This window comes from Corvus kubaryi, unplaced genomic scaffold (genome assembly GCF_017639235.1).
Source record: "Corvus kubaryi isolate FWS band 111438036 unplaced genomic scaffold, C.kubaryi_AGA036_p1.0 split1-65, whole genome shotgun sequence".
Taxonomy (NCBI): Eukaryota; Metazoa; Chordata; class Aves; order Passeriformes; family Corvidae; genus Corvus; species Corvus kubaryi.
In genome coordinates, this window is record NW_024582080.1 from 343547 (window position 1) to 358982 (window position 15436).

The 15436-nt window shown below is 41.4% G+C and overlaps 1 protein-coding gene and 1 long non-coding RNA gene across 3 annotated transcripts in view; one reads left to right on the forward strand and one right to left on the reverse strand.

Moving 5' to 3' along the window:
- HTR2A (5-hydroxytryptamine receptor 2A) overlaps nucleotides 1-8351 on the reverse strand; it is a 29432-nt gene extending 21081 nt beyond the window's left edge. Inside the window, exons 1-3 of one of the 2 annotated variants that reach the window (XM_042014199.1) lie at nucleotides 7703-8351; nucleotides 6576-7215; nucleotides 2325-2525 (exon numbers count right to left, since the gene is read on the reverse strand). In XM_042014199.1, the coding sequence (XP_041870133.1) occupies nucleotides 2325-2525; nucleotides 6576-6975 (601 nt within the window). In that variant the 5' untranslated portion in view covers nucleotides 6976-7215; nucleotides 7703-8351. The remainder of the gene's footprint in view (nucleotides 1-2324; nucleotides 2526-6575; nucleotides 7216-7702) is intronic. The other variant, XM_042014200.1, reaches the window with a different exon arrangement.
- LOC121657923 overlaps nucleotides 5417-15436 on the forward strand; it is a 71311-nt gene continuing 61291 nt past the window's right edge. Inside the window, exons 1-2 of the long non-coding RNA XR_006013791.1 lie at nucleotides 5417-5942; nucleotides 11732-11922. This is a non-coding gene — a long non-coding RNA (uncharacterized LOC121657923). The remainder of the gene's footprint in view (nucleotides 5943-11731; nucleotides 11923-15436) is intronic.

A 15436-nucleotide genomic window follows, 5' to 3' on the forward strand; every position in this document is an offset into this window, starting at 1 on the left:
GGCTCATCTGTTTCCTATAGCTTCCTATGTGATTGCTTTCTTATCTGTCCTCTGGAGCACATCCCATTTGCCATAGCTTGTTGCCAGGCTGGAAACCAACCAGTCTTCCTTCAGCTGGTCTCCCCATGCCCCTTGCTTCCATGAGACTAGGAACCAGCTGAGTACCACTTCATTCCTGCCCACTGAAGTGTGCTTGCCTACGTTCATCTATACCTATTTAACCTTCTCACTGTTTTGGTGACATGTAATGTGTAAGTGAGATGGAGTTTACCCTATAACCCTTCCTGTTTTCCTGACATCCACTCTTCCCTTACACATGTCCTTATCTGGCTGCAGTAAAGCAGGACTCTGTCCTCTTCACTCATGCCACACTTGAGTGGTTTCCAATAAAATAAGGAGTTGTATTTTTCAGTGTTATATAAATAGGGACCACGTTGCTATCACTTGCCATAATAATAAGTAACATCTGTGACTCATCACTGTTAGAAAAAAGTTTCTCCAGAGAGAAGAAAAGGTGTCTTTACAATGGATATGTTGTTAGTTATTACTGCAAAGAAAAGCCATAACTTTTGAAACAAAATACTAAGCTATCGAAGAAATAAACCCTCCTGCTACAGGACATAAACCATGTTCTAAGTAATAGAGCTAAAATAACACTTTTTTTTTTTCTGGATTCCTTTTAATAGTGAGCTAATTCAGATACTGTGTCAGTAAGCCCCTCTCTGAGAAAAGATGCTGAGCAGGGTGGACTACTGGTTTGCCCCTGGAATGGTCATTCTGATCATTCTGTGAATTGGTATTTGAAAAGGACAGTAATTTCACACACACTAAGCACAAGGCACCACACACAAGTGCAGACAAACACAGTATGAACATTTTAAAGTAATGTTTGACTTATTTATGTTATATAGAGAAATGCACTGGAAATACTTGCACTTAGCAATGTCAAAAATTGGAAAAGAGTAGGTAATTGGACAGAGTAGGTAATATGTTTTCTACTGGATTAAAAAAATGTGACTGTAGAAGAGACAAGATATGATTAATCGAATCTAAATGAAGACATCTACATCTCAATTGCTATAGGCTTCCTTTATAGTTGAGAGCTAGGTATTTTTAGGGTGGGATTCACCTGGCCTGTGCTAGACATCTGATCAGCTGAATGCACTCAAGAGCCAGAGGCTGTTGAACCTCATCAGGTCATGGAGGATGCAGAACTGTCCTCCTGTTGAGTGAAGACTCCCACAATTTCTTCCTGTGCAGCAGAAGATGCAGCTATTTTAAATCCTAGCAATCCTAGACTGCTTTTTCTCAGACTTTGGGCCGGGATCAAGAGGGAGGCCAGGAGACAATTTAGAGTGCCAGGCTGGCAGCCTGTTAGGCATCATCTCCTTTCCCTCCTCTGGGAAGAGTGGTAAGGTATCACAGTAACCACTTGCAATAATTTGTATTAGCCAGGGAAGGAGCTAATTACCTTTGACTGCTGACAGCTCACATCTCTTCCAGGGCAAAAGAGTGAATTTCTCCTGCCTCTGAATAAGTGAATTGCCAATGCTCAAGGGTCTACAAAACTGTAAGTGCTGAAAGGGACCCGTGTTTTCAAAGCATTTGAGAACCTCCCGCCCCAGGTGTGTGAGGAAATCCGTGATGGCATTAGACACCAAACTCTTCCAAATCCCATGCCATAAGACTGCTCTGGACATGCTGCCACCATGGGAATGAACGATCAGTGTTTCCATGCCTAGTTTTGAGGCTCTGGGTTTTTCCAGTGCAAAAAGAGATTCATGTACTGGGTCATTCAGAACACCTATTTTAGACTGTAACTCTGAACTGTCCTCTGGAGAGACTCCCCTCAATTAACACTGTACACAGTATCTGCTATCTCCTAAACAGAATGCATAAATTCCACATCATAGACACTGAGAAAGACAGAGAAGATCTGCCCCTGAGAAAAGCCTCTAAGCAAACTATCCTAATAAGATATTGGGAACAACTGACTTCATAAAACAGGGAAATGCTTTTTTCAGTTGATAATTTTTTTTCTTTTCAGATATTTAGGTAATGATGGATAATCAATATGGGAAATCATATCTTTAAAATAAACTTGAATGCAGTTATGCTATCACTGATGTATGTTCTTTCAGTGCTGCTCAGTTCTCCTCCATTTCCCATTGCCATCGCATAATTACTACATTACAGCAGTTCTTAAGAGTGTGGAAAGCAAAATACTGCAGGCAGAGAATAAAGTTTTAGACTGCAGTATGTATTTCAAATCCTCTCAAAAGCTGGAAATCTGCAATTACATGCTGAAATATTGCCTCACTTACCAACTGATATGGTCCAAACAGCAATTATTTTGGCAAAAGCCTTAGTTCTTGAGTTAAAGCGGCTGTGGTGGATGGGGTTTCGGATGGCGATGTAGCGATCCAGTGAGATGGCACAGAGGTGCATGATGGACGCGGTGGAGAAGAGCACATCCAAGTAGATCCAAATGGCGCAGAGCTTTCTAGGTAGAGGCCATTCGTATCCTGCACAAGAGAAAGCTAGCATCAGTTAAAGATGTGGCATATATCTTTTGTTGTGACACATGTCTTAGTCCCTACATCTTTCTAGGAGGATAGTAGTAAGTACTGAGTAGTGATACATTCTAAATGATACATTTAGAAACTGCCTGACACTGTTTTTAGAAAACATTTTTGTTTGCTTGCAGCCTTCTAACTGTAGCTTTTGGGGTTAACTCTGCTTCTTTCCCAGGCTACAGGCAGCATATGTTTTTTCTTTTTAATTCTATTTGTATAATGCTAATGCTTGATGCTATAATTAAACATTTCTGGCAGCAAATCTATGGAAAGAGAAGCAATTTTGTCATTGTAAACTTACAAGTTCTCAATTTTCTTTCAGGACTTTTTATCCACGTAATTACTGCATTATCAACACCTGCTGATATGCAAAGCTGCCTTATTTCTGAAAGTAAAAGTTTAGATTTAATGGCAGCTAAAGAAAAAAGAGATTTTGTTGCATACCAGTGATATTTATCTCACCTGTCTTTAGGCCTCTACCACATACCTAAATAAGGATATTCCCTCTGTCAACAAATATTGATAGGGTCCTCCAGGGAATGCAATCCAAAGCAGATGCATTAGTGTTTACCAATATCCAACCTACAGCTTCTTTGCAAATTAAGTCCTTACTTATTCATTGTTCTTCCCTCTACCTATGAAGATTAATTGAGTACTTTTTTCTCTTGAAACTGTTGGGAGATAGCTATCATGTCTTGCCAAATTTTGTGTTTATTTTTTTGGCTTCCAGTCTAAGAGAATCCGAGTACTTTATCTTTTTCTTACAGATCATGATTTTAAAACTTTTAAAACTTCTTTCTCTGCCCTGGAATCTGTTTAATTTATCTGCATCTTGTATACCATTCAGTGACTAAAACAGGACTTGGTACTCTTGCAAAGGCCTCCTGACTGCTAAGTGAAATACAAGATTTCTTCATGGATCTTAAGGGGAATGTCTTTGCTTATGCAACCTGGAATGGTAAGTGCCTTTTGTATGAAAGTATCATCCTAGTGAAGCACGTTTAGCATGTTTTGGTAGCCAGATCTTGTTCAGCATCCTTGAAGCCTGGACAAATTTCCCCAGCAGAAGTTGGTTTGCTTCTTTCCCTTTGCACTTATCCTCATTGAATGTTATTTGTTGGTTTCAGACTTTCTCTTCAGGGGTCCAGATTCTTGTTGATGATTCTCATCCTGTCTCTCTGGGTGCTCTCCCAGCTTGGTGCTTTTGGAAAACTGTGTAATCTCTCACTCCACACACTATACAAGTTGTTAGAAGTTGTACACAGCAGACCCAGGCTAAGCGGAGCCCTGCAGGACCCCCATTCAAAAGCCCCTCTATTCCTTCAGGGAACCACTAATAGCTCCCTTGGAGCAAGTTTTGCCATTATCAGGGTCCTTATTTGTAGTGATTTAATTTAGAGCATATTACCCAAGCTGCCCATGATGGTGTGGCATGGGCCAATGCCAAAGCTTGTATTGTGAGAATATGCTAGTAGTTTGGGGAGTGCCTGTCTCCTTTGGAGATACAATACAAGATTTGCAACAGCAGGAATGGAGGGAGAGGCAGAGGAGGTAGGTCTGTGCCTAATTAAATTTAGTCTCAGTGAGCCTTGAGGAGACCTATTTCTTGGTGTTCTTGGGTTGCTGTAATATGAACGGATCCTGAAAAGCCATACAGCATTTCTGGATGTATTTTATCACGTTTTCTGGTCTTCTACTGGAAAATCTGGTCCCTGGAGTGTCTTATGTGATGGCTGGCTTTCAGGGGCATGACTTGCCAGTAGCATCTCTCTGTCAGGCCAGGCCAGTTTACACAGGAAAAACTGTTAAAGTATTTTTACACTTGACAATATACATCTGTTCTCTTGCTTCAGTGACCTTTGGAAACACATTTGTCATATCCTTCTGGACTTTTTGTCTTTGCTATAAACCAGGATGGGGCAGGGATAAAACAGCATCTGCCAGATAAACTTCCTTAGAGACTAGAGATTCAAAAAAGGGGGAAGTACATGAGAGGAGAAAACTCTAGATGCAATAAGGTGCACCCTTAGGAAGCGTGTAGACAACATCTTCCAGGAAGTTTTCTGCTCTGTAGACACGTCCACCTTGGCAGGCCTTACTGGGTGCTGCCTTTTCCAGCAGAGTCTGGAGCTGCTGGGTTGATGGAGAACCCTGCCCATCCCAAAAGATGAAGACTGGGACAGGCACATGACTGGCATGGCTGGACACCTGAACCAGAATTGCCCACAGTAGCTGTAAAGCTCCCAAGAAAATCATCTCTCATTTGAGCAAAATAATCACCATACCCCCTTCAAGGGGCTGCAGAAGGGGTGGCGGAGCACACTTGTTCCACAGCACTGGAGATGTCCCAGCAGAGCACGTGTGTGCAAAGGCCTCCAGTTTGGGCTCAAGACTGTCAACACAGGTGATATGGCTGAAGTTGAGCAGCTGAGGCCATGAAAATGCTTCTGTGGAAGGGAAGGTTTCCCTCCATGCCGTTGCTGATCATCCTGGAGATTGATGGTGCACCACACCACGATGGTTCTCCTGCTACCTGTGTGTGCCACCAGGTGATTTTTCACCCCAAGCTGTGCTGCTTCCATTCCTGGTCTTGCAAGAGGAAAAGCAGGGAGAGAGAAGGCAAAGCCGACACAGCCCCTCCCCTATGCCTTCAGGTGTCCTGCGGCTCCTGTGCTTCGGCCGTCGCCAAGGCGGGCGGCGCAGCCTTTTCCCGGGACGAGGGCTCCGGCTTCCCTCCGTGCGGGAAAGGCATCCAGCGCCCCAGCCCCCAAATCCCTCCCGAGACGCGCATTTCGGGCGTCTCTTCCCTCGGCAGCAGAGCCTGGCCAGCAGGAGTCCCTGTTGCTTGTCTCAGGGAATCACGCACGACTTAAATCTCACCCATCGGACAATTTCTGTTTTCACTCTGTTTCTCCCGCCACAGGTAATCGCACACTGATGCGGTAAATCACAGTATTGCACCATCACTGATGCCAAACGCAGTTTGCAAATGCTACTGAGGGCGATCAGTAGAGATCTCTGTGTAGAGATACTGAAAACGGAAAATAAACTTCCAGCTTTCTCGATTAAATCTCCCTTAAGTCACAGGCTCATGTTTGGACCTCAAGTCCCAAAATAGTGAAGTAGTAGAAATCTCTCCAAAGAATCTCACTTTCCTCCTGACTGTGTCTAGCTTCTCTTTGAACTGTAGCAATTCAGTTACGTCACTGGAAGACTCATTTCTGAAGTTTAGGGATACTAACAGCCTGACAAAATTGGTGCTGAACACATAGGGTGCTGCTTTTTCCTAAGTGAGCTGGACTGCAAATGATTTTGGTGAAAATGAGAAGAAAGATCTGCTAGTAATCACCTGCAAGGGCATGAACTGTGAGTCATTATTAACTTAAATAACTTCTCTTAAGAAATGATAGTTTTGCATTTGTAGATGTTACTAAACAGGCAGAATTAATGCCCATCCATTTCTTAACTCCTGCAATATTTATTCCAGCATTTGCTACTAAGTCGATGTCTAAGCAGGGTATTGGTGATAAGAAAATTGTTTACATTTGTATTACTTCATTAAAAATAATTAAGGGGGCTGCCTACTTTGAATCTAAAAGTAGTAATTAGTGCTTCAGTGCATATTTGCAGAGCAAAGTAACTGGCAGAACCCTATATTCTCATTAGGAATATGAAAATTATGAGCCAGGGAAAAAAACTGAAAGCAACAGAAAGAACAAAGCATCTTCATATACTTTGAGACAATTCATCTGACAACTGAGTAATAAACTAATGTTCTGGACTGTGTTTAAAATGCCTGCAGCTGGAAATATACAGTAGGAAAAGATTCAAGTACTTCACCTGTTCCATCCCTTAACCAGTAACATATATTTCTACTTATATGGAGAGATAACAATTTTCTGTGGTAAGAGAATGAAATCATAATAACAACAGGATGTTATTGCATGCAATGTTTAAGGCTTGTCAATACATACAGTAGGTTATACAGCTAATACTCACCATACAGTATGGTTAACATCGACACAGGCATGACAAGGAAACCCAGCAGCATATCAGCTATTGCAAGTGACATTAGAAAATAGTTAGTGGCATTCTGTAGTTTTTTCTCCAGTGAAACAGCCATGATGACAAGAATATTTCCAGCAATGGTTAAAATAATCACTATCATTGTCAGCAAAGCCGGCCAGTTTTTCTGTGAAGGGCAGCACAGTGAGCTCATGTTACTTTCACCTGAAAGATTGGTTAGGTTGTCAGAGTTCACAGTCAAGTTGCAGAGATGTGATATATTAATTTCTCCAGCATCATAAGCATTTCTGTAGAGTCTTCTCTCATGATTTATTTGTATGAAGGAGTTTGCAGTTGGGTTCACAGAGCTCTCTCCATCACAAAGAATATCCATTGCTAAGTCCAAAACCACAGAGATGAATTGTGAAAAGCAGGAAATTATCACCCTTTGTCACCATTGGGCATTATATTCCTCAGCTCTTCATGCCAGAAGTTGAGGGAGCACAATCTTTTGTCAACTGTATTTTTGCCACTAGTGTGATGTAGGAAAACATACCAGAATTACTCCGAAAGCTGAAGTGTTTTGTTTTCAGTTCCATAGGCAGTCCAGTGTTGGCATATATTGAAAATCCAGCTGAAAAGTAAAACCAGTCTGTAGGATACAGAATGTGGACTTGAGGCTTCAGAGAGCAAAAATGTTGGAGAAATAAAAGCAATAAAACTTTTGCAACCACTAGGACTCCCCTCTGGAGCTACATCTTATTGCTATTGGTAACTGTAATCACACAATTTTAAACACAGCAGTATTAAAAGAGCTTGCTGTATTAAACAGCAGAGCTCTCGTGTCTCTATAAAGAAAGTTGATTAATGATTCCATCCAGCATCTTTCTTTTGAAATAATTAGATATGCTCTTATTTATAGTGCATCTTCCATAATATGGCTGATAGTCTCTGTCTTCTGTTGTATTTCAGTATCATTTTCAGCCTCATATCAGAGATTACAAATTCTGCTCCATGCTGATTTTTGTAGCTAATTGTACCTTTTGGCCCAGCATGGCTTCAGAATGGAAATTAAACAGCTAGATACTATTATAAAAGAATACAATTTAAGGAAGACTTACATTGCACTTCAGAGCCCACTTTCAAACTGCAATTAGATGCACTTTGCACCCTGGTTTACCATGTTCTTCACTGTGTTTCGCCAGTTTTGTATCCTTTTTCTTCAGTCTCCTCCAGAATGGTGGTATTTGAAATAGTTTTTTGACTTCTAAACTGCACACTTGAGTGACGCTAGTTCCTGTGCTGCGAGGCTTGCTCTTTTCTTCTGAGAGATAGGCTGCTTGCCGGCTCTTTCCTTGTGCATTTCCCCGCCCCAGGGCAAGCTATATTTAAAGCAGTAATAATCTCAGAGCCCTTCTTGAAGGGACACAAAAGAAAGCACGCGCACACACTCACGAAAAAGCAGGCTCCGCGGAGGAATTACTGGTTGCAACAGGAATGGAATTTCTTGCTTGCTGCCTTGTTCGGATTGTCAGACCTCCCACTATCTGGATGTCATAAACTGCGAGGTAGCGACAGCAGAGGAGGGCAGGAGAGGGTAGGGCAGAGCAGAGAGGGTCTTTTTGGTAAACCAGCAGCTTTTTCAGCGCGTATTTCAGAGGTTCTCTGCTTGGGGGCTTTTTCAATGCACGCTTTCAATTTGCAGCGGACGGCTCACAAACAGCTGCACGCAATTACAGGGATTTAAAGGACACAGGTTTGAGAGAGACAAAATCTAAGGCTTGTGATGGTAGATATTAGTGAAATACGTGAGAAGTTTTTTCTGTATAGAGGGGAAATTCCACCAGCCTTAAAAGGCAGGCGTAATATTCAGTCCCGTTCAGTTTTAACTCCAGGTCTGTGCTGACATGTGAATCAAATTGGCAATAGATATTTATAAAAAATTGAAGTCACTCTGATGTCATACTCATTTGTCAGGGGCTGAATGTATCAGCTAACTCCAGCAGCCTGTCCCAAGCAGGTGTCCCACATGAAGCAGTTCAGTAAAGCAAAGTGTGTACACAGCAAAGGGGAAACAAAACAGCCTGACACTGCTTCTGCCTTATACTTCTGCTGCCAGGACACGCATGAAGAAATAGCCAACTCTTCAACTTGCCACCTAACACAAAACCTGCTCCCAGATTTTCTGAGACTTACAGCTGTCAAAATTTCAGCTGAGTGGGTCTGCTGCTCCCCTGAGCATCCTGAAATATATTGCAGATTTCCCCCATGCCGAGGGCAATGGCTTTATACAGGCAGGCTCAGGCAGTTTACAGTAAGAGCTCAGAGAGGTGCCAGTGTCGCCATGCACCTGTGGGTCCTGGCAGGCCCTTGAGAGCTGCAGGCTGCTCCCATAGCTCAGCTCTGTGTGCAGCACTGTCAACCCTGCTGCAGATCCCAGGGAGCTTCAAACACATGGAGCGTTACTACAGCTCAGCTGACGTGTGCTGATCTCTTCATGGACAAAAACCTTACCAAAGTGAGTCTCAGAGCACACACTGAAGCCCATTCAAATCAGTGGGGCACAGTTACAGAAAGTCTTTCACAGTAAAGTTCTTTGGAGCCAGTTTTACTCCCAGATGAACCCAGCAAGACCAGGCAGACAAGGCAGTAGCTCCCACTCATGCCCATGTGGGACCTGGAAGTATGTCATCCTAGAACTAAAGTTTTGCAATCCCGTAGGTGAGGCCAGAAGACCACCAGACAACTGATGGCAAAAAAAAGGTGATAATGCTGAGTTTAGCAAGAAATGTTTCAGCCCTGGCAGTCTCATTGAGGAGCCAGAAGAGGCTCTTTCCCCTCTCCTTTCATACGATAACCAAATTTGTTACTGTGTTCACCAAGTGAATTTGGCATCCATGCTCCAGAGGGTTTGGGAGCCATCCCCATGAACATGAGAGTGCATATCTGATGCGGGGGGTGGGCTCCATTCCTGCTGAATGCAGCTACTGTGCAAAACAGGGCACAAGACCCCTTGGCTAGGGCTACATACAACCTTTGTGAGGAACCCAGGTGTCCTGTTGTTCTCCTGGAAGGCTGGCTCTGGGCTCTGACAGCTATAATGTAGTAGTCAAGGGTGTGTCATGGATGTCACTCCTAAGAAAGAAGTAGCAATATGTTTATTGATATAACCCAGTGGTTTTGGAAAGTTTGATGGCAAATGTGACAGGTTTAATAAGATCCGATGACAAGGTGCACTTGATTATTTATGGCATAGAGGACAGGGTCAGACAAAACAGGCAGGGAAGGAGACTCTCCAGTTGAGTCATGAAGTTCAGAAAAGACCTCCTTGTGTTCTAAGCTCCTTCTCAGAAGGGAGTGTACGTGTGCCTAATTCCAAACTTAGTCCCAGACTTAGTCAACGGTTTATGTCTCAAGGATTATATGTGCACAATCAATCCTTTGTGTCACTTAGCTATCAGAGTTTAAAATTATAATAAGCACTTACTGAGAATCTGTTGAGTCAAGGAATTTCTCAACTTTGGGGAGTAACCTTGAGAGCTACTACTCAAAGTGAAGACCCTGGCAAAGAGTCCACTGCCCTGCAGGAGAGATCAGTGAATGCTGGCTGTTCACTTTTTATGAAGTAAGATAATTGACTTACAGTCATATTTGCATACCAGCTACAGAAGTTAATTTCTTCCAAACTTGGCTGTGTTGGACTTTGACAAACACTATGGTTGGGGGTGTACCATGACTCATTTAAAACTGCATCTCTACTCTGGACATCAGGAACATAAAAGTGAATTGCAAGCCAGCTGAATGTTGCCTTGCCTAAGACATTTGCAGCTACAGTCATAAGCTCTTCATATAAGGACTGCACTGTTTACTCCAGTGTAGCTGTAGACACATGAGTGTCTACCCCAAGATCTGAGTGCCTTCTGAAAAATAAACTGTCCTCCCAGAAAGCAATTTGGCATATGTAAAGTTGACGCACAGGTGTATGAAAAGCTTTTTAAGGTTTGCACATGAAGCATAGATAAATCAGAAACCACTTTTGTGTAGGTTGATATATCAGAAATAAATCCATTATCTTTTATCTTCTAGCAAAGTGTGTTGGATGTGCAAATAATGACGAGTTTATTATTATTTATCTCAGGATTTTTATTTTATTTTGACTGCAAAAGTCACTTGTCCCACCTCCTCCCAAAAACCTGAAAATTGTTTTCCTTCCACATAGTATCATTGCAAGTATCAAGCAAAAAAAGTGTTCAATCTTCATTTGCAGAGCCCAGCAAAAGGAAGGTACCAGGACTCTCATCCCTTTGCAAAACGAAGCATGAGCTCTACCTTGAGACTTCAGTATGGCGATCAGTCATGTCTAAACCAGCCTTGACCATTGCTTTTCCTAAACGTGGGAAGCTCTGGAAAACTGTAGGTCCCCTGGTCTTCCATTTTAAACAAATGAGCTTGCAAGTCAGTAGCAGCAGAGCTGCAATCCCAGGCTGAAAGCAGACAGCTGTGGTCTGTCCCAGCCTATGTAAATTAAGTGAAATCTTAGCTTAAAGTGGCAATAACGTGGTCTGTGGTAGACAGAAAACAGCCTCTAGAAACACAGCTGGTATGGGAACAGACTATATATTGGTTTTTAATTTATGGAAGGCACCAACATATCAAATTCATGACAGCCCCTCTCCTGTTCCTTAGCTATGCTTGGAATTTTTTTGTAGGACATTATTCTGTTCTCTTGGGAAGTTGGGAAGGGTTTTTATGCTTGGCATGGTGCTCATAAACACTTCCTAGAAATGCTGCTTTTCAACAGTTTTTATCTGAAAGAAGAGATGTTAAGAACCTAGTTTACATAATTCAAATTTGGTGCTCTCAGGATTGTTTCAGGTGTAAAAATCCCCGATTTCTCAGTGTGCCATTGCTCTCTGGTGCTCTGAATGCATTTTGTAATCAGTAAATGTATTAGTAACTGCAGATGTTAATCAATCACTTTGATATCTAAAAGTAAGACAAGTGGAATGTGAATAATTTGTGTTGTGGTCAAGACTACTACAGTTTGGTGTCTCTGTTTGCATTCATCAGGGCTGTTGGACGTGAATCAGAGGCTAGCAATTACAAACCAGAACTAATAACTAAAAATCCCTGCTCTCTTTTTGATGCAGTTGAGCTCATTCCAGACCTCTTGGCCTTCTAGACCCATGCCATTGCAGTGAGGTGAGAACAGCTCGACATGAGCCTTCTCAAAACCGTGCTGGAGCAGTATCCCTCAACCTTGCTGTTCACAGGTGATGATCCAGAGCAAGCTGGGTGTTGCAGCACCAGAGCCCTGTGTCCTGATCACTGTAAACCTGAGGTGAGTAACTGGTGTGGTGTTGTAGGGTCTTTGCTGTGAAACTAGCTGTCTGTATTGCTTTACTCTGGATTGCTTTCGAATGACAACTGAATACTCGAAGTTGAGGCTGAAGGGAAAGCTGGAAAAACTCAGTTTAACTGTAATTCCTAAACTGCAAGAAAATATACCTATAGATATGTAACTGAAGCTCTCTACATTTTCATGTCTATCCCACACACCAATGCTAGTTTCAATCTCTGTTCGATCCCAGGTGAAGCTGAATTAATATCTTAATTTTAAAAACCTGATTGTCTCATTCATCGATGAATTTTGGAAAGATGTGCCATATTCCTGAGGATTTATAGGGTGTTATCCTTTCTAACCATGTTATTATTTCAGGATCTACAAGTTCCTCTGCATACTTACAGTGCCAAGGGGAAGTTAAATGTGAGAAAGAGCCCACAGCACCTTAAGGCACATCTTTTATTTGCCTAAACGCATGTACTGAGGTCAGATAGGTAACACTGTAACTTCAACCCCTTTAGGTTGTGCCATTCCAGTGGAGCTCAATGGAATTACTGTGGCATAAACTGATGGACTGATTAGTTGGCTGGAAATTAGTCAGAATTCATGATTTTTCTCATGTGCGATTTTAACTGTTTAAACATTTAGTTCTCCATATCAACATTTTTTAATGGGAGGAAAAGTTACAAAGGACTTCTGTTTGGAAGTGTCCAAATATTTTGCTTCAGTCTTGTTGTTCTAAATATGGTATTTTAATATTGTTGAATTAATAATATTTTCATATGAGCCAGCTAACTGGCTGGGATGCAAATTGTCTTATTCCCAGATTCTCCTGGGCAATTTGTATCCACCATGACAGCACACCCAGAGGTGGTTTCAAGTTGAACTGGGTTGTAATAAAATATTCTTGTTCAGCTGAAAAATAAACTGAAACATTTGGTTTGGGTCAAGCCCATGTAGCAAAGAAAATATTTTGTTTGGATTTTCCCAAAGGAAACCTGAATGCTTTGGGTAAAATTGATTTTTTCCTTGAATAGAAAGTTGATTTTGTGGAAACTTAATTTCCCACCAGAGGCTGAACTGTTGGGGAGTGTCCCTAAGCTTTTGTGCTGTAACAATGAATGGCCTCTGATGCTTTAAGGAGGAACTCTGCATCCTTATTAAAGAAGCCTCTCTAAAAATCTATGCTTTGTTTTAGTGAAACCTGAAGGGAAAGGTTCTTCTCCATGTCTTGCTCTCAGCTGTAAACATTAACTATTTATGTACCTAACAATGACCTTTCATACCACCAGAGGCATCTGCAGACTTTTGATTTATTAAAACTTCTTTGGCTTTGAATATTTTCATTTCAGATCTGCTAGGAGTAAGCTGATAGGTTGGCTTGCTCTGAGACAATATTATGTTGTGTTCTGGTCACCTGAGTTACAATTTGGCCAGTTTTTTCCATAGGTAAAGTTTTATTGCATCCTGACACACATCACTGCAAAGCCCATGATATAAAGCTCTATATTCCGTGCATTAATACCTGATTCTCTTCCACTATTTTTTTTCCCCTCAGTTTACATTTCTAAGCAGTAGTGAGCATTTTCCGCTTGATTTGCTTCAGCTACTGCTTAAAGATGCACTTGCTGCCCACAATTAACACTGGTCATCATGCAAAGCCTGTCTCACCTCCTGTTACCCAGTGAAATAGCATCTTCTTAACGGGGTGACCCAAACCATACACCATACTGCAAAGGTGACTTTGTGGGAACTTTCTGCCAAGACAGCATCATCTCTGGAGAATCTTACAGCTTAAAAGCCTTTTACTGGGTGATTGACACTGCAGAAGATGGTGGGGGCACTTCACCCTTTCTTCCTTTCCCCTACTCAGAAAACTTCCATCACATTGATTATTAGTACAAAGAAAAGGAAAAACAAAAGGAAGACAAAAGAAATTTCAATTTTTTTTGTGTTCCAGACAATGATTTGGCCATATTTCTCTGGGCTACTTTTTTACTCTTATTTCTCTAGTAGCATATAAGCAGAAACACAAGAATAAAATGAATCCATAAGGACCTTCCTATATTTACACTTCGACATTGATGGATGGGGAAGCATTTAATAGAAAATAAATCAATTTTGAATCCAAAGATGTGGGTCATCTCTTCTGGATTTGCAGCATTCGTGGTGGCAGGGATTAACTCATATATATTTATACTTCCCAGAGGCTCATGGGTTCACCAGTGTATGGCAGACAGTACCACAGAGCTGTGAAATAAGTGAGCACCACAAAAGTGATGATTAAGAAATGTTTGCTTTCTATACATTTGTCAGAATCAAACAGCTCCAGCCCTGGAGTGTAGCTTATTAAAAATAAAAAAAATATACAAATTAATATAGCTGATATTTGTTGCAACTCTTTATTACATCTGGCAGGTGACTGCTTTTATGTTTTTCCTCTGTTATTCCCAGGATAGCATATTTTTCAGAGTTATTAAGTTACAGTATGTAATTTATAACCATCCAAGTTGAAAACATTATGCAGTGCATGAATGACTATTATTGAATATGTGCTATCTTTCTAGAAATATGCAATTATTCCTCATTGGCAAACTTAAGATTTTTGCTATCAGGTTTTGTTTAGTTATATTTACCCCATTAGAAAAGCTTTAAGGGGTGTAAGCAAGAGTTCTGTAAAGGACAGTCCCCAGTAGGTCTAATTTTGTGTGAGATAAGCAAAGTCGTTGTCTTTATGCATAACAGTCCAGCATTAAATCAAGGTTGTTTGGGCAATGTGGGCTGGCAAGGAGGTGCAAACGAGTAACACAGACACAATGGGTGATGGAACCCTTAAATATCAGTCATGATATTGTGACTATGGCTTGCCAGGAGTGTTGGTTGGCATTACGTGCTGGGATCCAGTTTTCCTGTGTAAGAGAGATGTGCACCTAAATTGCAGGTGCATAGAGAAACAGTTCCCTCCATGGAAAGGTGATTGCTTCCACTGATTCTGTGGCAGTGGAATTGGGGCCTGTCATTCATTGGGCTGCTGAGCTGGATCCCACCCTCTACTCATTTCATGTAAGGTGGCAATTCACATGTCCTGCTATTGATTGTATCTTCATAGTAGTGTCTGGTTCTTAAAACAGTGGAAGCCAAGACAGATGTACAAAATACAGTATAAGAATTATGTTGCCTCCAGATATGTAAATTGTCTTTTACATCTAGACACTGTGCTGTCTGAACTAGTTGACTCAAGAGAATGTGCTGATATTTTGCTGTAACTTCCAGTATTTTAAATACCGTGTTTCTCACAGAATGATTTTCCTATAATTAAAATGTTCTGGAGGATAGGTAGTGTCCTTTTTGCTTAGTGATGCAGCTAATTCCCACCTTCTTTTTTAGACACAACATGTGAACAGGTACTCTCTTCAGAGCCTGCAAAATACTGCTGTGAAGGTCCTAGAGAGGTCACAAAACCCAACAACTTGATTGGTAAAAGGAGCTGTTATTATTTACCTAGTTTAAT